This window comes from Falco punctatus, assembly GCF_963210335.1.
Source record: "Falco punctatus genome assembly, chromosome: 2".
In the NCBI taxonomy this organism is placed as follows: domain Eukaryota; kingdom Metazoa; phylum Chordata; class Aves; order Falconiformes; family Falconidae; genus Falco; species Falco punctatus.
Genome location: NC_137581.1, coordinates 73135091 through 73159203, shown reverse-complemented (window position 1 = coordinate 73159203; position 24113 = coordinate 73135091). Strand labels below are relative to the sequence as shown.

Genomic DNA, 24113 nt, shown 5'->3' with positions numbered 1-24113 from the left:
TTTCTTACAGAATTAGTCTTACATATTTGTTCTGTGCAGTTCTTTGTAGAATCTGGCTGATTTCATGCAACGAATGAGATGAGTTGGAAGACTACAAGGAGACTAACAATGTTTGTAAAAATCTACATGCAAGGAGAATACAGGGGAAGACCTTGTGAGTGGGTGATGAGGGAAACATTTGCAAAACATCTAAAATTGAGTTCTAAATGTGCCCGCCGCGAACAAGGTTTGATTGGATCTTCTTGGCATTGTCTTGACAAAAACAAGGCTTCTAGAGCTTATGAAATGGCTTGACTTGATCTGCTTTTGGAATTCAGCAGAACCAAGGGAACAGTTTCTAAACAGTTTTATTCCTTTAGAAGCTAGATTTGTATTGATAAACAATTAATATTCTCAATTATGTAAACTTTTCTATTACATATGATCATCACTGACATACTGTAAATAGTCATCCTTGTGGCATATTTCATTGACTAAGAAAACAAACTATTTGAAATTATGTTGGAAATTATTAACGGCTAGATTATTCTTTCATCTATTAATAGTCTTCATGAATACCATCATTTACAGCAAATACTTTTTAAGTCTTCTGTTGTAACTTAAGATTTTAAACAAAAGATCAATTTTGTTGTCTTTCGTGTTGTTAACACACTAAAGAATACCTCCTTAATTTTGTACTACTTGCTTATTTATCAGGTAGTAACTTTAAGCTTAGTATTGTAGAAAGATCTTCTAGAATGTTTGAAAAAATATTTAGACTTCACATCAAGGCTTCCAGAGATGGAGAATGGAGGAAATTGCTAGTCAAGAGTACTGTTGCTAGTCTGGCAATGTATTTGTGGTATACCTATGTAAGTTGTCTTACTTCTTCATGGTAATGTTTGCCCCTTTGGTTATCATACTGGCAGCTGAAATTCAGTTGGTTACCAGTGACCAGCTTCTTTGCTCAGTCTTCTTTATTTACTTTGTCCTTTACCACTGTACCCTGCTTGCACATTTGGAAGTGCGTGACTTTTCATTGAGCTCTGTAGAAACCAGTATAGTTTCTGCTGCCTCTGTTTCCTGTATCAGCAATGATTTCATACCAATACATGATCAAAACAGTAGTTAGTTCAAGAGGAATTATCTACAGAAGTTCTAACAGAAATCCCATTGATGGTTGGTAAATTACAATCGCAATTTTTCTGACTTGTAGATCAAGGTCTGTATCTTAAAATTCCTGATTTGTTGGTTTTGCTTTAAGATCTTGGGGAGGGAAATCTCAAGTGAATGCATAAGCAAGAAGCTGTCCTGCAGCTGTCACTGACTCAAAATTATTGTCTTGTGATTTCAGGGACTAAATTACATGTCATGTTAGCCTGTGATGCTGGAATTAAAAGTAGTGGTTATACTTTCATACACCAGTCATTCTAGTTTTGGAAATGATGAAATTTGAAGATGTAAATGTGTTTGAGAGGATTAATTGAAAATTCAGTTCATGTCAAAATGATGAAGTACTGAACAGCTGGTGCAATGTTTAAATAAGTTTCTGGACAGTTATAAAACATTGTCAATCATGATCTTTATACCAGATTACTCTGTCAGCTTCTAAATTAAGGTGACACAAGGTAAATAATAGCAATCTAGAAGTGACTAAATATCCAGAATGGCCTGTGTGACTTTGAAAAGTTGCATAATGCATAATATTAGACTCCATTATAAAAGCTGCTGTCTCCTGTAAGAAAATCTCAGTGGCATTCCAAATCAGCCTGAACTGATTCTTTGTTTCAACCTATTCTGCTATTCAGAGGCTTATCTTCGTAAAGTTAACCTTGTGGGCTGTAGCTTCCTCTGTGGATAGACTTTATAGCATCATGGTTCATCTAAAATGTAAAAACCCAGCATCTTATTAGAGCAAGTGTCACTTTAATTTGTACAATCCATACTAGATGTCTTGCTTATGTCTTTCTCTGTTTAATAGCCACCTCAGCAGCATCAATTCAGGTGTAACTGGTTTTCATGATCCAATGAACAAGGTCATCTGAAGAGCATGTATAGTAAGGTTTCATCTGTAGAAGACTATTCCAACAAACTGTTTCCATTAAAACTCCACTTATGCTATATAGAAATAAATAAAATGTAAACTCATAATGTTTTTTTAAGATGGCAGAGAATATGAGTATTGTTCTGAAAGGAATATGAAAGATCCAGTAACTGTCAGGCTTAGGTTTTATAATATCTAGTGTTGATGCTTGCTGAAGTTAGTCTGCCAGACAGAGTTAGCAATCTAGTAAGGGCCATGCAATGTCTTTGGAGTCCAGGCAGTGTAATCATAGCAAGGTGACATGTATCTTGTCTTGCTTATAATCTGGTAACAGCTTGTGGTGTGGTGTACATACATGGCATTCTTTTGGTAATGTGCAGAGAATCTGATCAGCCCATCCTTCCTGGGCTACCAACATGACTATATATCTATCTCACTTTTAACTGGTGTCTATTCATTCACTGTCTTGCCTCAAAAAAAATCGGGATTCTCCCAGCAAGTGTGGGAAGAACTTCCAGGCATTGCTTTGCCTAATCCAAGAGTACTGGAAAATGTAAATAATCATTAGAGAAGGCTGACACATGCAAGACTCTCGTGGTTTTTAATTGTCTGTGTGTTCTATGGGGGAGGCATTGCATCCTCCAAGAAAAGAAAAAAAACCAAAAACAACCCCCCCCCAAAAAAAAACAAAAACAAAAACAACCCACCCTACATCTAGACCCAGATTCACTTGAACTTCCTTCTAAAGCCAAAGGATTAGTTTCTCCCTGTGAAGGTGGATTTCTTAACTACACATCTAGCAGTTCATCGGTGCAACACACCATATTCAAAATACTGTCCCTAACTTTAAAGCAATCAGTTTGGGTAGCTGGTAGCTGGGTATGAGCATAATAACTTGATTCCTTCTGTGATCTAGACCTTGAAGTCTTCATCTTCCTTGAGTTTTCTCAGGGGTCACTCAGCCAAAGGAGAGTTAGGGATGGATAGCTAATAGTTCATGATTCTGTTCAGCTCACAAGTGCATTGTCCTCTTGTTCTCTTCCCATACAGAGCAGTTAGAAATGGAAAGTTACTAGCAAGAAACAAGTTGGATAAGCATCTGAAGAACTGGGAAAACTGATCTTTTTTGATCCTATTAAACCCCTTTCCTTATCCATCAGCATAATGATAGATAGGTTTCAACCTTGTGCATCCTTATTTCAGGATAGTCAGGGAGGTTGAGAAATGAAGAAAAAAAAATAATCAGTATTTGTGAATTCAGTATTGAAAAGTCAGTATCAGTGCCCCCACACACATACACACAGAGTGGGTCATCTTGTTAATAGATGTTAATATTCTTAATTGTTTAGGCATTTATATGGATAAAATAGAATTTTCTTTGCTACTTCCCATTTATTCATGTAATTTTCCATTGTCTAGACTTTTAATGTTTTACAGTACCTGCTCTACTAAAATTCGAAGTCAGTAAGTCTTGCTATGTGCTATAGTCTCCTGAGAAGGGAATATTTGTTTATTGATCATAATAACATAAAATAACGCACTTGGACAACTGAGACTTTAGTCTGTTGCTGTAAAGAGGTTTTCCTCTGCAAGGGCCTTTTTGAAGACTTCAGAGGGAGTTTGTCCTGGTTTCAGCTGGGATGGAGTTAATTTTATTCTTAGTAGCTGGTCCAGTGCTGTGTTTTAGATTTGGTGTGAGAACAATGTTGATAGCACACAGATTATTTTGGTTATTGCTGGGTAATGTTTATACTATGTCAAGGACTTTTCAGTTTCTCAGGCCTTGCCAGTGAGGGGGCTGGAGGGGCACGGGAAACTGGGAGGGGACACAGCCAGGACTGCTGACCTGAACTAGCCAAAGGGATATTCCATACCATATGGCTGAGTATATAAGCATAAGGGGGAAGAAGAAGATGGGGAACACATAGAGTATTATGGCATTTGTCTTCCCAAGTAACCATTTTGTATGATGGAGCGCGGCTTTCCTGGACACGGCTGTACACCTGCCTGCCCATGGGAAGTAGTGAATGAACTCCTTGGTTTGTTTTGCTTGCATGCATGGTTTTTGCTTCACCTGTTAAACTACCTCAACCCATTAATTTTCTCACTTTTTCCTCTTCCAATCCTCCTCCCGCATCCCACTGTGGGGGGAGTGAGCGAGAGGCTGCATGGTGCTTGGTTGCCAGCTGGGGTTAAACGATGACAGAGTTTTGGAATTCTTTCCACAGAGAAGCACTATCATTCTTCATTCATTTATTTAGGCTATGTCAATGCTGAGCATCATTCTGTATAGTGTTAAGCAGAAAGGTACTGCAGGTACTACCAAGCCTGCCTAAGTAGTGTTTTCTCACTTTGTAAATCATAAAATCAAATCTGAAATGGACATTACTTTCTAATATTTCCCCTCAGTTTTTACTTAGTACCTTGAGAACTGCTGTTACAGTAATGATCCACAGGCTACCACTGGTCTGCAGTAGTAAGTTAAAGATCTGCAGACTAATGTAAATAATGCATCTACTCAATGAGCATTTTGTTTACTGAAGTGCAATATCACTTGCATCTACTGTTACACAACACATTTTGCAGAACTTGGGTTAGGTTTGTTAGAAGTTCAGTCTGACTGTGGAGCTTTGCTTTAAGGAGTTAGGAACCAATTAATTATCAAATGCCTTCTATTTATGTAAACAATGGGGCATATCTAGTTCCAGCACCTTTCAGTATATGGAAGGGTATGGACTGTCTGGTCTAGACTTAACTCATGATAATAATAAATAATTTAGGTCATAGTCTAGTTACAATCTTTTGTGAAGACTGGGGTGGGAAGAACCCTGCATTCTAGGGGGTTTTCTATTGTTTGTGTGTTTTCTTTGTCTAGCAAAGAATCGCTGCTTTCCTTTGTCTGTCTTGTAACACATTTCTGTAATTTCTTCCTTATCATTCCTGCCCCATAGTAGCTGTAGCTGCCTGCCTGTTTGGTTTTTTTATATATCTTCCTAAACTATTTGATTGTACTAGTAGTGCCTTTTTTCCACTTTAAACATCTGAAATACCTCTTTAGTAATATTGAGAAAGATGCTACCTTGCCTTAGTTCCGCCACTCACTAATCAGTTACTTTTGGAAAGGGTTACACTAGTTGCGTAACTCTTTATATTGGCTGTTGGGGACATACGACAGTTTTCTTCCCAGAGTTAAGCTAGGAGCCACTCTTAATTCCTAGAGCATCGCTGGCTGAGGGGTTCTGTTAGGTTGCACACTGTTGCCACTGGGATTGCTCATTCAGCCTTATTTAAACTGTCTCCAAAGGCCAAGCAGGCTTTCTTCATCCTGGTTCACATTTTACTGGATTGAGGACTAGACCTCAGCAACTAAAGGTTTTGTATGGCTGAATACATCTTATTACATATTCAACTTATTTTCTTGGAAGCCTCCTGTAATGCTGGGATGCTTTTTTCAAAGACTCGAGGTCAGTTCCTCATAGCCTCTTAACACTTTAAATCCACTGTCAGTATATGCTTCTGACAAGAAATTGCATTTCTGTAAGCAAATGCTTAAAGTTTTTTGAGATACTCTTCAGGTTTCTATTTCCTCCAAATTACCAAAAATATTAGTGATCCTCATCTTTGTCTCACTTAAATACTTTTGTGTTATGTTACTTTTGTGTGTGTTCAGATCTCTTTTGAAGTGGTAAACTCTTTAGCCACAGTCCCTTGAGTCAGATCCATTCATAGTGTGTATCTTTAGCTTTGGAAGGAAGCTCTGAGCATGCATCTTCCCCTCTGTTTGTTTATCTAGCTAATAATAAGCTGCCAGGGTACTTGAACAGCTTTTATGGCTGGCATCCAGCCCTTCACCCAGAAAAGGATTTTACCTTAGCTTTCACTGGAGAGAATTCAGGTTTAGAATAAATGTCACGCTATACCTGAACACTCCTACTTCAATCTAGATGGAAGCTGACTTCCCCTTTCCCCTGTGGCTAATTCATGACTGAAAATGTTAAAACAGATCTTAGGGGGTTCTGGACCACATTGCTTTACAAATGCTTAGTCTCCTTAAATGTGGCAATACAAAACCCATTTCTGTTCAGATGGTGAAACAGAGATGATTGATAGCTGCCAGTGTACTTACCTTTCACAATGTATTGCAACTAAATGCTCAGTTGCATGTAGATTCTTCATATATTGCAACCTGTGAACTTTTGACAACTATACTGCATACAGGTAAGTAAACAAGTGCAAGGCTTGAAACCAGACTAGTGACAATAGTACTAAAATAATACTAGGCTAACAGTGGGATTGACTTAAATCTGCCTCAAGCAGTGAAGTAATATTATGACAACAAAACACAGAATATTCAAAATACTGGACATACTATGACAGACTTGGCTCCATTTGAAAAAAGAAGAGAAATATGCAGCTTTTTCCAAAATGGAGTTCAGAACACTCATTTCTTACTGAGGCTCCTTGAGAAGGCTGAGGTGAACTAGAGCTCCAGTCTTTTAGGTTAGCTTTCCATGTGGCAGTCAATCATCTCAGTGACATACTACAGCCACCGCAAACAAGACTGTGAATGTAGTAGTGAATGGGAGTCCATCACCCCAGGTGAAAAGGGTTGAAAACAGCAATTTAGGTGAGAAGATAAGTTTCCTTACTTTGCGTAAGGCCTATTTTGCCCTAACCTGAAATGCAGTCTGCCTTGCAATACAACCTTCCTGACCTTCCTCAAACATCTTGGTCTAGAATGGGTATCTGTTGCCAGAGTGGGATTCTTCTCCTACTCTTAACACCTCAGTTGTTCATCTCAAGTTCCAAGCATGCTGCTGTTGTGTGCTGTGTGCCCAGCTTCCTGCTGGCTTCCCTGTGGCCCGAGAGTTATCATAGGTTAGTTGATTTGATCTTACTAAGACAGCGAGTAGCAGCCAGTTCTGCTCAATGCAGTTTGATAGCCTAGTCATGCCAACCACAACATGTCTGACTCTTGCCTCATCAATTCCTTTCTTGTTCTCCCACTTCCGATAGGAATAAATACTTCATAGCAAGTCACAATAAAGAAGGGGGACGACGATGATGATGACTGGCTATTAAATTAAAAAACAGAAAAGCAGGGGGTTTGTCATCATTGACTTTCTAACAGTGTGCGATAAGCTAAAAAGAATCCAATTAAGACAAATCATGTTTTGCTAGTACTTTTTCATAATTTCCTTTTCTTAATCTTACAAGGATATTTACTGTGGGGTTTTAACATATTGTTACATGACAGAATGGCCATGAACAGATAAATAGGGCTAGAAATTATAGATTAGACTGCACGGGGGGTAAAATAATGCTGTCCAGTAAGAGAAATCTTGAACTTAGTGATAAAAGTGTTTCTTGGGCTGTGTACATCTTTGTGAAATCAAGAAAGGGGTCTTATTTAAAGCATGAGGGGTGAAAACAGAGTAAGAGCAGCCAGATCTTTCATTTTATGCTGTTAGTTAGTAAACTTGTGTGTGACAAGGTACAGATAATAAACGGGCAATATACCAATATCTTAGGAGAATTTGGGGATACTAAGAGTGTTCACAGCTGGAACGGAAATAATAAAGAGTTGCCACACCCATAGCTGTAATGGTGATATTTGAATAAAAGCTTCATCGAAATAGCATTTCCTAAAGATTGCTGTGGTAAAGGTATACCCATTTAAAATGTGAAAACTTCACTAGTTACCAATTAATGTACCCAAAAAACTGTAAAGGAGGAAGGACAGAAAGTCACTTTAATTTCCACAAAAGCTTATCAGATTTCTGTTTCTGTGAAGAATATTGTTGTGGACTAAAACATGGCCTCACCCCGCCCATAAAATGTATTTGAAATTCAATAAACTGAAAATAGAGTGGTAGCTGACGCTAGTGCTACTGAAATGTGACAGGTATGCAATTGAGTATGTGGATGTTAATGTTTATAAAATTCCTATGTAAGCAAAAAAAAAAAAGTATCTTGTCAACTTTTTTCAGATTTTGTTACATCATTGATATTTCTAATGTAGCTTTTCTGTAAACATGATTTAAAGCAACAGTTCATTGTGGTAACATTTACCTCATATCTGCTACTGCTTTCTGCGTTAGCATTTGAATGATTAGATTTGTGCATTACAGTAACTTAGATCTAGAGGAGTGTAAAAAAAAAAAAAATAATTTTATTAAACTACGTGAGCTTTCTGGAAGTCTGCCTGTAGCTTTTTCTGTTGTTGCCTTCATTTTGCCAGTGTAATAGGGTTGCAGCTAAAGGACTGAAGAGTTTAAAAGGAATTTAATTGCTGTGTAATAAGCCTTATCCTTCAGTGTGGTACTTCATTGAAGCTAGACAGTGAGTGTTTTGTGACAGAAGGAAAAGCTGGGGGGGATGGGAGGAGCAGGAAGCTACAAAATGACCATGGCTGGCCTCTCTGCATTCCTGTAAGGCTTGCTTTTTTAAAATTGGAAGCTGCTTTTATAGATGCTCCTCCAAACAGGTTTGTTTTTTTCCATACTGTCCCATTTAGACTTTGGAATGCATGTACAAAAGGGCAGGCCCTCTAAGTGACTTTCCAATCTGTTTTTGTGATTCCAGCCAAGTTCCCTTTAATGTATGGAACAGGCGAAGTTGAGCTGACTCTTATAATATCACAGAACTCGGACGCAGCTGCTGCTGTAAGTGGCACTGTGTGATAATACAACAGCTCTGCTATTTACTGGGACTCAAGTGCCTGGACTGGCACACAGAGACATTATATGAAATCCGAAAGCATGAGGATAAAGGAGATTTCTTTGCGGCAAGATCCTGATCTAAGAAAGGAGTTGGCATTGCTAGCTCGAGGATGTGATTTTGTTTTGCCTTCTAGATTCAAGAAGAGACTGAAAGCTTTTCAGCAGGTCCAGGTTTGTCTTTCTGTTCTTATACAACTAAGTTATTGGTGTCAGTTGTACCTTCATAACCATGGCAACTGCAGGAAATACATGGAAGGCCTTCGTAAACTAGCAGGATTTGGACAGTCTGTTCCATGTATGATGATTTCTTCTGTGTTTTAGAAGACTGTGCAGGTAGTTTTCTGCAAACAAAAAATGAGGGAGGGTTTACTGAAATGTGTAGCCTAGCTAAACTACAGTGTTTGCACAGAGGCATATGCAGTGGAAGCTTGGTGTGCTTAATGCTATTAGACTTTTAAAGATTGTTTTCCTTAATCTGCATAATCATAATCTACGTGCATTTCCCTGGGGGTTTAATTTACCTGTTACTGAAACTGGGCATATAATACACTGAAATAGGCTGTAACTTTACTAACTCAAACTTAAAAGGTGCTTTCGTACTTGCACGATGATCCTGAATTTTCTTTAGAGTATGTTTATTTTAGACTGTGTATTTGGATGCAATCAGTTGTTGCTACATGGTTTACACATGTGCCTCTGCTGTTTTGCAGCAGTGAGTTAAATCCACCATTTTAAAGTGAGCTCCTAATTGAGAATAGAAACATTTGAACTGTTTAATTAGAAGGAAAACTACTTATAGAGTAAATGTTCAAAGAAAATACCTTAGGGTAGGGGAAAAAATGTGGAACTGTTTTACTGGAGTAACTGAAATTTGGTATTTCCTCAAACACACTTAACCTTAAGGCTTTTGGTGGTATGTGAAAGCATTCACTTTGTCCTTACCTCACCCTCACTTACAATTCAGGTACTAAAGGTGTATCAGTGGTGGTGTATGTGAGGGTTTTTTGACCCTTCTTTAATTAAGGAAAGTTCAGCAGTTGAATAAAAAAAGATTTCTGGCTTTTAAAATCATTCTAAATATAGCCTGCTACTTAATTTTGAATTCAGTGCACTAGTGTCCTTTTCATGTGACCTTCAAGAGAGGGCCATTGAGCCCTATGACCCTAAAAATGTCTTAGCCTTCTGTCTTCTACGTTATTATTTCAGAATTGTTTCAGCTGAGTTATATAAGCAATGTTTATTCTTTTGTGCAAAGCAGAATGCAAGTGCTGACCCTTCTGTTTTATGCCATTCAGCATAAAATTGTGAATGAAAGGATTTTATGACTTGTATTGTTTGTGCTGAACTGGAGTCAGAGAAGGAAACATGTACTAGAGACAGCAGGAATAGAAAATACTATTTTAATTACATCGAACTAGCAGTATCAGTTAATATTTAGGTGCCTCAGAGCATGAGGCCAGTTTAGCCTAGTCATGGCATCCTGTTGTAAACAAACACACTATTGCCTTGTGTGGTGGCCCTTAACTGGATCTGTCTTTCATGAAATGATAGTTGGATCACTTGCACTTTTACAGTGTCTTTTTATGTTGAGCTAGAAAACATGTCAATGTATGGCCCTGCATACCTACAAGCAACTAAATACTTCAGGAAACAGTTTGTCTAGCTGTAGGGTTTTTTTCTGTTTTAGCATGCTGCTGGCCGTAAGCTTACAATGCAGACAATGAACACATATTTTTCAATTTTAACCAGACTTTCACTTCTTGGGCAAATAGCAACTGTAGAATAATGTATATTAAACCACTTAATCATATTACAGACAAAACTCTGTGGGCAAAACAGATTTAATAGGCATACAAAACTAAAATCTGATGGCTTTCTTTGCTCAATTTGATAGCAAGTATTTTATCTGAGGTTCCTTTTTGAAATGGTATTTTGCTTCAGCCTCATGATTTTAAGGAGACCTTTTTGGAACTACCTTGAAAACCTGAAATACGAGTGCTAGTAACTGTTGATACAGAAGGAGATGGACATTCTTTGCTTGACACTTCATGTTTTTGTTAATTTCAGCTTGTCCTTGTAGGTTAGGTGCATTTCAAAGAATAACTATTCATCACATACATAGTCATGGAAGAAATTTCATGTTGAAATTAAAAACTGCTTAGAGCTTTTGTAGAATAACTTGAAAAAAATTTCTCATTTCAGTTGCTAAGCATCATTGCCATTGTTACAACTTCCTATACCACTGTAATACTGGCCTTTCAGACAGAATAGTGCATGAATATGAAGTAAATTAGAATGCTAAACTCAAGCAGAAATGGAAGCCAGTTTTTCTGTACTTCTGCTACACTCTTAAAACTTTTTATATCCATGCAGATTCTCATAAAGAGGTTTAGTGCTACTAAACCTAGTCTCTTAAAATAAATGAGTAATGGTGGTAGATGGTGAGAGAACATGTGGCTCAACATGTGCTCTGAGGTGGGTTGGAGTGACTGGATCTTCTGCTGGTTCTAGGAATTCTAGGGCAGTGGCATTTTGTATAGAGCCATGGAAGTAATCTTGTGTAGGTAATACCCTGTGTTTTAGAAGGGGTGGTCATTGGAGCGTAGCAAGTCAGGCTTTGTGAAAATCTTTACATAGACAACCAGTAGTGAGGTGGGTCACTCTGGAAAGTGGTGAAACAGGCTATTTCTCAGTGGTTGCATTTGTTAATGAAAATGGATAAAACTGCACAGAGTAGGGCTTTCTGGAAAGATCAGTTTCTGAAAAGAAAGGTAGAACAATATACAGCTGTTGAAATGTTCTCCATTACTTTGGGGAACTGAATATTTGAGTAGATAACTCCGCATAAAGCTCAACAGAACTTCAGTTTGTCTACTCGTGATGTTGATTGTAAGACCAAGACCTTCCTTAGGTAACTTAACACTGACAGAATATAGCGAACTGGAAAGGCAGCACTTGAAGGGCCACCGTGTCCATCGAGCTCATCAATTTCTCTGAAACTCTGGAGGGAGAAGAAACTATCACCATGTCAAATGTACTGGCAACTTAAAGATGTGAACTGAAAGGCTTATTACCTGCTGATAGCTGAGCAGAGTGTTCTAGCCAACAGCTGGTGACATCCCTACCTGTCAGAGCTGGAATAGAAGCAGCATCATTACCCAGGCTATGGGAGGGAAATGTATCTGAAGTTGGAAACAAAATGCTAACAGAATAAAATACATCTGTATACACTGATATGCTTATACCCATGTAACTCTCTCAGCTAAACTAAGAAAATAGGTATTTTTTGTTACTCAGAGGCCACGTCACCTTATAAAACATAGGAGTTCTAACTTTAAAACTAGACATTTTAAAAAATTGTATTAAAAAAAATTGAAGTTTTTTTCAAAATAAATTTGTGATGATTTAAAAGGGGGGTGGGGGGGAGCTGGCATGAATCTTATATTAATCCTTTGAATGTCAGTGCCAGAACTGAGTGCTGGCCTGTTTTCTGAAACTTTTAATGTATCATACCTTTATCTACTGTTACTACTCGGTGATTCCTGTTGTTGTATGTGTCACACCTCAGTGTGGAAATGGAGAACTACTTGTTCCATGACCACCTGTTAATGATACTAAATGCTGCTTACATGTGCTATTTCTGTCACCTGTATGCAAACTATTTCTTCAACTTCTGTAGAGCCTCAGAAGACTGGCTTTTCTTCTGAGTAAGTTTAGACATTAGTGCCTCTTGATCACTTTTGCACTCCTCTGTTACAAAATGCTTTATAAATGCTTGTGGCATGTTCAAGACTGCAAAAAATACAGAGCCTGTGAGTTTTAATGTGTGCTGGGCTGGTGTGTGGTTGTGCTGTAGTGCACTGATTCTCCCGGTTATGAAGCTAACAGTCCCGTTTCTGAGGTAGAATGAATTTTAAAGTTTAAGTGAGGCAGTTGGGTTTACAGCTGTAGTCACAGAAGTAGATTGCGTAACAATGAGAGGCCTCTGGCAGGCCAGCTTTCCTATGAGCATCTATTTCGTATCATTTGGAGACCTTTTAACACCACAGAGGAAGGACCCGCTATCCATTTTTACATAGTAGTTATAAACCACACAAATTCCTTTTAAAGAACAAAACCCAAGTGTTTGAGGGGAGGGGCAGGAATACAAATCTCATTCTGACTGTAGCTAATAATTATACTTGATGCTAGTTTGCTGATATAATGCCAATTTTCTGGAGCAGATGTCAACATTTAAGATAGAATGACAACATGTAAGCTGCCTGCTGAGACTGGCTAGTTAAGAGGTTTTGCTTAAATGGTTCCTTGCTAAGGGATTGCCAGGTCTTAAGCTCTAACCTCTTAAAGGAAGCTGGAAGCAAACAGATAGGTTTTTATCATTTCTGCAATAGAGACTCCTGGTTTGAACTTAGAAATGTATTGGCTGCCCTGTCTTAGCAGCTTCTTTACCTGCTTCTGGCTGGTAATAGATTTATGCAAATGTATACTGTTTCTGTAGAAAAGCCAATATGGTGCAAGCTTATGTTATAGCTTACTTTAATTGCATGCGTGATTTAAGAGTCTAGATGTCAGTTCCCTCTGCAGCTAAGGTTTTTGACCCAATAATTCAGATGCCGAAAAGTTCTGATTTATATATTTTTCCCTTAGAATTAAAGTTTCACTAGCCTTTTCTCCATTTTAACATACTTCCCATAACTTTTTAATCACTAATGGTACTAACAGTAGATGTTCAGTGACTGTTGATGGTAGTACTTTGCATGCTAGAAAGTCTGAAACAGTTTGACACATTTTCATATAAAATATCCTTCAGCTTTTACAGGGTGAGAGGGATATGAGATTGTTCTTGCAGTTGTCAAAATCAGAATCTGTTGAGGCGTTGCCAGACAAGAAGTTGACAGAATACTTGCTCCAACTGTTGCTTCTGCAGCTTGGCAACAAAACTGAGCTTGTTGGTATTTTTCTTGTTTGAGAGGACGTTTCCAAAGCTCAATCACATTGAGTGATTGAAACTTGTTCTGCTGTAAACATCGAAGGATGAGAAGCTATTGCAGAGTTTAAGAATTAAGTGGATGTCTGTCTTAGCTCTGTTTGTTACTTTTGATGTTGAACTGATGGCCTGTCCTGACAAGGGCTGTTTTCTGTAGGCAAATGTTAGAGTTGCCTCAGGTGTAACTGTCTGTCAGGTTTTTTTCCCATTAAAATGATGTTTACGCAGTCATGACTCCTTTGCAGGTAGCGAGTCCCAGTGTGGCCCACTGGCTGTATACAATCAAAATGATCGCGTACTAGGAGGATCTTGCCAGCTTGTCTCCTGAAATCAGCTGAGGTAACAGAATATACTGGTAAAGAATAGGAGTACTTATTCAACAACCAGAGCATTTTCTGAGCAAGCTGCAATTATGTGACAAACCGGATATATTAGTGACTGGGGTGCTTCATTTGATGTAATTCATGAAATGGCGGCTGTTCGACATCAAGTCACAGTCAATGAGTAATTTGAACCATTTCTGTCTTACCGCAAAAGGTGGTAGAAGTTGCCTTTCCAAGGGTAGATTTTTCTGAAGAATCTTGCTTTTTTCTTCCATTTTATAATCAGTACCTTTTTGCTTTTGTAAATTAGCTGGGCATGTGGAGGAGACAAAAAATATTTTCACTGGTCAGCTACACCAAACTGTTAGAGGACCCTACTTCTAAAGCCTTTGGTAAAAGTTTTGTCAGCAAATAAGGTTACTGATGGACATGCATGTAATATGCAAAGGTCTCTTGTGCTCATTGCATTGCAGGGGAGGTAGCTACCTCTTCTTTTTCCCATTCCATCCCCACCCCAGGGCATTTCTGAATGAACCATTAAACTCTTTCTAATGGCGTAACTGAACTTTTTTGATGCTGAAACTCTATGTGGCTGTACAAAAAACCAAACATAGGCAGTCATGTCTGGAGGTGTTTCTGCAGCAATAATGCACTTGCAATAGCATCCTCCTGTTACTAGCAGGACTGCATGATTTATGTATGTTCGCTATACCAAGCTGCAAATCAGGAGAATCCTAGTATTTCCGAAATCAGAGTTGTAGAACTTGGGTAAGAGATCTGTTAGCACAGCATATGTATTACTGAAAGCAAGGAGATCGGGAAGTGTGTGCTATAATGGTTAGGTATCATGCAGAAAACTGATGCTAATTCATCTCAGATGGAGAGTTCAGTCTTCACTGAACTAGGGAAGATCAGGGGTTGACCATCTGAAAGTTTTCCAGTATTTGCTTGCTTATTGCATGCTACTTCTGTATGTGTGCATGTAATATGACTTGTCTTTGGTGACTAATTACACATACTTTTAGTTGAATGCTTTTTTAATTTTAATACACACGATGGTGTGTATGGAATGTATTTCATAGCTTTGGGTGGAAGCTTTTCCTGGATGTCACGACCTATAGTCTGCTTTATGACAATTAACACACTATCCTAAAGAGGTTTGTGTAGATTGTCCAAAGTTTGCATGCTCTGCTGAAATACTGAGGCTTCGGTGGACTTCTTCTTGAGGCTCATTTTGGCTGTTTCAATATGGCTTAAGTTAAAGGAGAAAAGAATTACTAATAGTTTTGCCACTATCAAAAAATTTTGAAATATTTTTTTAAATTTTAGTAAAGACTTTCAAGAGTATCCCATGATGGCCTCTGCCATAGCAATTTCAAACTGGGTGACGTGCTTCTTTCCCTGGCTATCACTGAATGACTGTTACTGGGCTGTTTGGAGACTTAAAAGGAGAAATTATCTTCTGTTACAGCTAACAAAATCTCTTTTTACCTCAGAATCAGAGGTTACCATACAAACAGCATTTCACTGACAAAATAGACCTGAATTCTAGTTTGCTAATAAGCTGAATTTTCCAATGTCAAGTTGTAAAATGAATGTAGATCTTATCCCTGCCACTTGGTAGCCAGGGGCACTCTAGAAGGATTGATATTTTGCTGTTGAATTTGATTTTGCTCTCAACGTGGACCACATTAGTGGTGAGTTACTGCACTAAAGGTACAGTAAAATTTGATACTGAGTGATTAAGAAAAAACAGAAACCACGCAAATCAACTAACTTCTGAGCTTTCTAGTTGTAGTTTGGCCACCAGTTGCCAAACCAGGAAAGGTTTTTGCATGACTCAGGTTGTCAGTGGACCGAAGAGGGAACAGATCAATTATGTTCATCATTTGTTTTATCTGAACTTAATGGTAACAGTGTCTGCACAATGAACTTCTGAACACAATGAGCTTGACAGATAGTTAAACCAAATATACAAAAGGTTATCCATTCTTAGAGCTGGTTTTTATATGCTTATAGCAAATAAATTCAATATCTTTTTAGGCCATGAAACTCTGGTTTCTCAGTCATATTCCTCCTTCCTTCTGCAAGTTGTAGTGCAAGTTCAGGGTTTTCCTTAGACTTCATTTTTACTGTTGTCCAGGATCCTTCTTCACATTACTCCTAACTGCTCCAAGCCTCACTGGATCTCCTTTGATTTACTTATGGAATTGCTGCTTGGCTGGAGCATGTCAATCCGAAAAACTCAGGGCACTTTAATTACACCAAATGGGGCAGAGCAGTGTATGGCTCTGTCTATAGGGTAAAGTTGGTTTAGCATTGGGGGTTATCATTTCCATTGAATCATGAGACCAAATGACCATAGGCCTTTGTACAGAAATAGGCTTGAGAGTAAACTGCCAAGAACGTGCATAGATGACCTGAGAATGGTAGCAGTCAGTTTGTGTAAAACTGAGTTGCGTGCACAACCTGGCATGCAGGCAGGAGCCTCCCAACGTTTGTCTGGTTGGAATTTGAAGGTGAACATGGAATTACTAACTGAAACACAGACTACATTGTGGGGTTTGCTGAACCCTGCTGCCATCTGTTAATTCAGGTAACCATTATCTATAAAATCAGAAACAGTGTAGTCTGAAGTACTTTTTTTCTTATAATAGTATATGGCTAGAACTTTATGGAAAAGCATATTAATTTTTCCATTTCCTTCCCCTTATTTCAGCACAAATTTTAAGTGACTATAGATGAAACTGGATCAGGTAAACGATCTGAGTTAAGACTAACAGCAAAAGTTAGCTAGTCTAAAACTGCATCAGAGTTATAATTAATAATGCTTACCTTTTACATGCTCCTCTTTCCACAGTATGATAAAATTAGTTTCTATGGTACATCCAAAAACAGCTGCCAGACTGTGACTGAAGGATAGCAAACTGAAGTCTGGGATGGGAAGAAGCAACTGGGACTAAAACGTTTGTTGCCAGAGGAAGAACTTTCGCATAGATACCCAACACCTGTTTCTGGCATAGGTTCATTGTCTGTAGGTGTCTCTCTGAGCTTAATCATTCACATATGTCTTGTCTTTCTGATGAAGTCAGGAAAAATGAATCACAATCTTAGCATGGTTTTAAGCCTAAGGTAAGCTTATTTCAAATAATACTGCCACAGTATTCTTCTAATCTTCCTTATGTTAGCATCAGAACCATGTTGCTTCTAAGTGGACCCAACTGTGTGAGGTTGGTTGAGGACAACTAAAGGGGTTTTAACTTTGCTCTTTAGCTGTCTCGGTGACCTGAGGTAACTCACCATTCTGCTTTACTATCACTAGTACTGACACACGGGTCAGTAAACTCTGCGTGTGGGAGTGGGGGAAGGTGCAGGTCTACTGTGATGTAGCTTGTCTTTTGCTGTGCTGTGAAACTTCATTAATAAGCTTTCAGATTAACTTACTCTTTTCAAGCTATTTTTCAGGGCATTGGCTGGATTCTAGAGAAATATTTAGCTTGAAAAAAACAGATTTTGAAAGCTTTAACTTGTTAGAGCATCATCTTTCACAGAGGAAATAGTACTGTTAAGTTTATCAAGCTGAATAGGAAGTGGTACAGTCAGTGAACTCTTGCAGTATTAAGTCTGTCTTTTTAGGTTGGCTAGAAAGATGCTAATGAAGAGCATACGGAGAACTTAGTGATAACATTTTCTTACATTCACAATTACCATTTAACTTTGATAGACTGTAGTAAACCTTGTATTCTGTAAGACCTTACTGAATTTAATAAAGGAGGGACTTGTCATTAAAAAAAAAAAGGTAGCATAAGCTTAGAATTCTCAAATTTCTATGCTAAACAGCATTTGGGTCTCTGTGTTGACTTCCATTTCCTACAGTGTATTGCGGAACTTCATGTAACATCTGCTTTTGTTGTTGGGTGATTATAAGCATTGTACGTGGGTAGTTGCAGGGATGTTAGGATTTAAAAGGCTGAATAGCATACCTCTGCAGAAAATCCTCTTAGCTCATTATGCACTTCGTTTTATCCAGGTAAGATTAGCATAAACTGTGATACAGAAGAATAAAAGACCCAGTCTGTTGAAGAACTAGATTAATTTATGCATTGCACATTTGAAAATTATTGCAACGTTCCTTCCTTTTTTCTTTTTTTTTAATTCCTGAGTTAAAAATACTAAGGATTTGTACCAAACTTTTGTTTATTTGATAGGTAAAAATCTCTTTATAGTATTTGTAGTGCTTAATGTAATTTTTTGTTTGGGATTGTGGGCTACCACTTCTTACTAGAAACTTAATAGGCATAAATGTGAGGTAGAATTTTGGGGGGTCCTATTGCCTTGACCCTGTTGTATGTATTGCATTGAGTTTTTTCTAATATGTATAGCCTTATGGAAATTCATGTCAAATAATACAGCAAGAGCTGAACACTAAGTCTGTAAATGTTTTAAATGTGGGGTTTTTTTCAGAGAAACAGGTGTAAGAAGTGTTGGTGTCTGTTAGATGCTAAAAGGCCGCAGCATTTCTGAATGGAGTTATCTTTTTTTGTACTCACGTCAAAACAATGCAAATACCACATCAATTCAGTGAGTTTGTGTATTAATCGGTAAGCTGTCTAAGAAATACTACATTCATAAACATATTTACCTTGTCTCCTTTTCCAGCAAGTCCTTTTCAAGTGAGGTTTCACTTAATTGTATTTGAATCCCCATATTCAACCCCTTTGTGGGGTTCAGTACTTCTGGTTGCAGGTGTAGATCTAGGCTTTACTGACTGTACAGTGTTAAAATATCTGGGAAAAAGCACCCTTTCCTTTTTACTTCAGAAATACATCCTGCCATTGAATGGCTCCATCATAGCATCAGCTCTTTCTTTCAGTTGAGAGAGAGGGAAAATGGCACCTCATTTTAAAATCCCCGCTGTCTTCAATTTTGCTTGTAACAAAGTTAACTGCCAAGTGCAACTCGTGTTGGTAGATAAAAGACTGTCTCTGAAGGAGGCTAGACTTCTCTCTTTGGAATGAGGTGTATCCATGTTCTCTGTTATTTACTAACATGTTACTATATAGTAATTATAATAATGGTATTATACCATTATTATAAACAGCTGCTGGAAAACAGCAAAGGATCTGGAAAGCTGCAAAATAAAAGGGGGAGTCTGTCCTTTGAACAGTGACCCCGGTGGGATATTAACTTCCACTCCTTCCTTTGTAAGGCAAGTCAGTTGGATAGCTGTGGACAGTCCTTTTTGTTCTGTATGTCAGGAATGAAAACTGGCTATGTGTTAAAGGTTTTCTTGCGTTCTGTTACAGACAAATCTTACACGGGTTTGTTTACATTATTACAAATAAGGAATTTTCAAGGAATCGACACTTCTCATCTTTTACATTAAAAAAAACCCTGCAGTGGCAACTTTACAATATGATTACAGATTCTGGACTTGACGTGTACTTACTGCAAAGGCTAATGCACCATTTGGTCCTGACACTGCAGCACACATCTGCTTGTATGAGTTATTTGCAAGCTTGTACAGCGGTTATTGTTAACTCCAAGTATGTTATTGTTTGTGCCGTTTCTTCATTTGCCAAACCAGTCTCTTTTGTCAGTTTAGCTTACTGGTACCAGTATTAAAAATTTTAACTTAAAGCCGTAAGAAAACTTTCTAAATGTTAAATTGACCACTGAAATTGAATAAATATGTAAAAAGAATAAAGGACCGTTGCTGCAGATCTTCCAGTCAAAGATTTGGTGTTAGCAGACTTCTAGCAGTTCTTGTTCATGAAGAAATTCCCTGGTTAAAGTTACAATTAGTTTTAGAACAGCTTAATCTCACACAATTAGTGCGTTTTGATTGCCCTGAAATAACAGAACTGACTCTTTCCATCAGCTATACAATATGTGCATCTACAGAAGTAACTAGCTGAAATTACAGAAAGTAGTAAAGCTTTTAGAGACATTTAGTATCACATAGAGCAGAGCAGCCTCAGTTGTACAAGGAGCCTTTCGAGTTTTGGATGGGACTCAGGCTGAGAGAAGAGGAATTCCTGGCCCTTCTTGGGAAGGCAAGGAGAGAGAGAAAGGAGATGCAATACTAACTTTGTAGTACATTACTTGGAGCTAATAGTTTTGGATGACCTATTTCTTTCCTTGTTACAGGCTGTTAGCCCTATGTTGATTGACATTAACGGTGCAATTCAGTTGTCCAATTACAAGTTGCTGTGGCATTTAAGAAGCTCACATAGTGTGCCCAGAACATCTGCATGGCAGATATAGAGCCAGAGCTGTGCTCTGAACTGGCCGCTGGATACCACGTGGAACATTCAAGGTCATTTTGGTTTGTGCCCTAGATGGTATTCCGTCTCAATGCCTATATGTAGGCACCAAACAAATCGATCAGAAATGATTGTGATGTGATCATCCACTTTCTAATGCATTTTTACAGTTTCTTCTTTATAGGTTTTTTGTTTCACTGACTGAGAAACTAGCATGTAAAAATAGGCAATATCTTTCAATATGGGGAGAGTTATTTTGTCTTGCAGTAAGAAGTTTGTATTCTATACTTGGATTTAGGGTTTAATAAATACATAATATTTAATCTAGAAGACAGTATATTTTTATACTAAGCATGCTGAATTTAAAGTCATGCTCAAACATAACATTTTCGTCTTAGAAAAATCAGTTTTCTTCCCCTGTATGTCTTATCTTCAGCTCTGAATATTTTGCTTAACTTCCTCATAATCATGGTCTGGAACATGTTTACATGGAACATGAAAAATAAATAAATTAAAAACCATTTTTGTGTAATGCTTTTAATTAACATCCAAGGAAGTTACTTGTACTAGGATAGGTCTTACTACAAATCCTAAACTGAGAACTACACGTGCATTTAAGAACAGCTTTTGACTTGCACTAATGAAAATCATTTATTGTGTACTCTGAGGTATCTGAAGTAAATTAGTAGTTTCTGAAAAAAATATGAAGTTTCCAATGAACAAATAGTTCTGTTGATAGCCTTTCTTCTTCTCTTGGGACCTACTTTTCCTTTTAAAAGAAACTTGTTAATCTGAGGCTCTAAATTTTCCTAGCTGTGGATTTTAAATATGCTTTGTCTGTACTAGGTTTTCTTGAAATAGTGATTTACCTTGTGTTACCCCAAACATTCGGAGGACGTTAGTAGTCTGTAACTGACACCCTTTTCTCAGATGAGGCACACGTCATCAGGCATCTCTGAAGAACTGCAACTCCTGCCGCTTTGGTAGCAATTTGGGCTCATGTTGGGAGTGCCTATCCAGGCAGATCTTGTGAATAGGGAAAAGGGGAAAAAATAAAAATAACCTTGCTGTTTGGAATGAACATAACAGTTTGATTTTGTTAAATAAAAGACGGTTAGATTGCCAGAGCTCAAAAGCACACTAGCTCTCTGGCTGTAGGGTACCAGTCCAAGGAATAGGTCTTTAGTCCACGGAGGGTAACTACTAGGGCTCAAAGTGCTGGTATGTAGACCTGGGTTGCTAGAATGAAACAAGATGTTAATCCAGTTACACACGTTATTTGTAGTGCTGGTGGCAATGTTACTTACAGAATAAAATGCAGCTATCTTTATACTTCCTAAAAGTTTGGAAGGGATTTTTGATGCCCTGTGGCACTCTTGTTCTAAGCTGATGCCCCGTTAGCTGGACCACTGCACTAATGGCAAGGCATCAAAAGCTGTAATTTACAGGATTCTTAGAAAATTACAGACACTGACTGTAGGTGTCACAGATTTAAGGTAAGGTTTTCCTCTGTGAAATAAAACTTGTAACTTAGCTGAGGTAATTCTGCAGCTGGGAACAGGAATTCTGGCTGAAATGCAGAGGAGGGGAAGGAAAGGTTAATTCAGGCTTTTTTTTAGCGTGTGTAGCATGAAGGCTTCTGGGTTGGAACCCTGCAAATTAAAATCTGTTGTCCATAAGCACCTAGTTCTTTCACTGATTTAAGGAAGGACTTTGATTGTGGTAGGAAAGCTGGGTATCTTTACAAGCACTTTGTCAAAGGCGGTAAGGAGTAAAATGAGGGTTGGAGGTTTTGGGAGGGGTTTGGATTCTCCCCCCTAGTTCTGGTTGGAAATGCGAGATGGGATTCAGGATCTTGAACATTTAACAATAGGATGAGCCACCAAGTAGCATTAACCATTATTTTTACATTTGAATAGTGGCTTTGGGATGAAAGACTTCATGTTTATTTGCTAATTTTGAGTTGCCATGTAACTCTGTTATTGTGCTTGTTATCTTTGTTTCTCTGCCTTATTGGACTTCCTTTTGGAAACTAAGTACAAGGTAAAGTCTTCTTTAATGAAGTTAAATAAATTTAAATTATTTCTCTTGTTACTGGTTGTTGGGGGGGTAGTAGCACAGTATATCACAAATTCTTCAGAAACACAATTTCTAAGCTCTCATGCCATAATTATGTATATTTTACAGAAGAAAAAAAATCATTCTGCAGGAGTCACTTACTACCTTTATAAAATCAAGCATTTTTAGGATAAAAAAAATCTTCACTGTAACTAAATTAAACAGGTTGGTCATTTGTAACAAAGTTTTCATGGTAATTTCAAAAGTTTGAAGCTGTAAAACTAGAAATATTTTAAAAGCAAATTGTTTCATGACCTGTCTGTTAAGCTAGAAATTGGGTTTTTTTCTTCTGAGACTCATAATATAACCTGAGTTATTTCTGATGTCTCCAAGAAGCTGCCTAGTGTATTAATTCTGAAACTTGATATGTTAAAGACTGAAGTTATTTTTATTAAAATTTTAACATCCTAGAAATCTTTCCTAAATGACAGGTTTTGGAAATACTCATTAATTTTTCCAATGTGCTCTCATTCTTAAATAGCTTATTCAACCTATGATCAGAAATCTTTGTGAAGGTGTGTTGTAACATATAATACCAAGACATTCAAGTCATCTGAGGATAACTAATATATGTGATTTCATTGTACCTGACTGTCAAATGTGTATTTCTTTATTTAGGTTCAGACAAAGAAGGAAGAAACTTTGCCACCATCACTTAGTCAAAACATTCCAACTTTCTATTTTCCTCGAGGATATCCTAAGGAAAAAGTGAATATAGATGCTGTGATTGCCAAAATTGAGAGAACTTTCTCTGAGTTTCCAAATGAGAGGGCAACGTTAGAAGACATGGGGAAGGTTGCAAAGGTGAGAACTTACTGGCTGTCCGCTTTTAGTACTGTACACCTATGGAAAGGAAACGAGTTCTGTGTGCTTTGTGTTCTTGAATTATGCATTTTCATCTCCTACAAGGTAGTACCAGTAAGACATCATATTCAGCATTGTTGGTAGCAGAGTTATGTGTGGAAATCTTTGCATTAACTGTCTCAAATGGCCCTACATTTTGCTTACAAAAAGAAACAACATTAAAACAAAACTTGAACTATTTTTTTAGTTGCGTAAACCACCAGATACTGAGGGGCACATTGTATGTTGTTCTGTCTTATGTTTTGACCAACAGACTTAAGGCAAAAGCACTGTTAATACACATTTTATTTTCAGGAGTCCACACTGGTTTCTCTGGTTTCTCTGACTGGTGATGAATGCATCAGTGTCATGAATCTCCATTTTAAAGACATTGAAAGACAGAATGGTTTTGGTAACTTGACATTATAGGCCTCAAGTTATTACTGAAGAGCTAATTTAGAGTTATGGCACAGTGACAAAATACTGAGCTTAGAAAGCAGCCAATATTTTTCAACTTGTGTGTAATGGACAATAAGCTAGTTAAATTAAACTTAAATCTCCATTTTGTTATATTGAATGAATGCTTGAAATATCGCTGCAAGTCATGGTCTTGGTTATGAGTCTCAGGTTCTCATCGCCCTTCCTTTCACTTTGCATTTAAAGTCCAGAGTCTAGAAAATAGAAACAAAGACTTCTCACAAGAGCAAGACTGGAGGTTCAGAAACTCCTTGGTTGCCTCACCAGAAGTGTGTACTGCTAAGCTGGGTGGTGAGATTCCTGCCTTCCACAGCTCCTTTCCACACAGAAGTGGGAGGATGTGGAAGAGACCCT

The 24113-nt window shown here is 37.8% G+C and overlaps 1 protein-coding gene across 3 annotated transcripts in view; it reads left to right on the top strand.

Annotated features, from left to right (window-relative positions):
- The window catches only part of PPP2R3B (protein phosphatase 2 regulatory subunit B''beta), a 54157-nt gene that overhangs the window by 7179 nt on the left and 22865 nt on the right, over window positions 1-24113 (top strand). Inside the window, exons 1-3 of one of the 3 annotated variants that reach the window (XM_080375327.1) lie at window positions 65-8510; window positions 8609-8916; window positions 23058-23243. In XM_080375327.1, the coding sequence (XP_080231453.1) occupies window positions 8770-8916; window positions 23058-23243 (333 nt within the window). In that variant the 5' untranslated portion in view covers window positions 65-8510; window positions 8609-8769. The other 2 variants (XM_080375326.1, XM_080375325.1) reach the window with 2 other exon arrangements.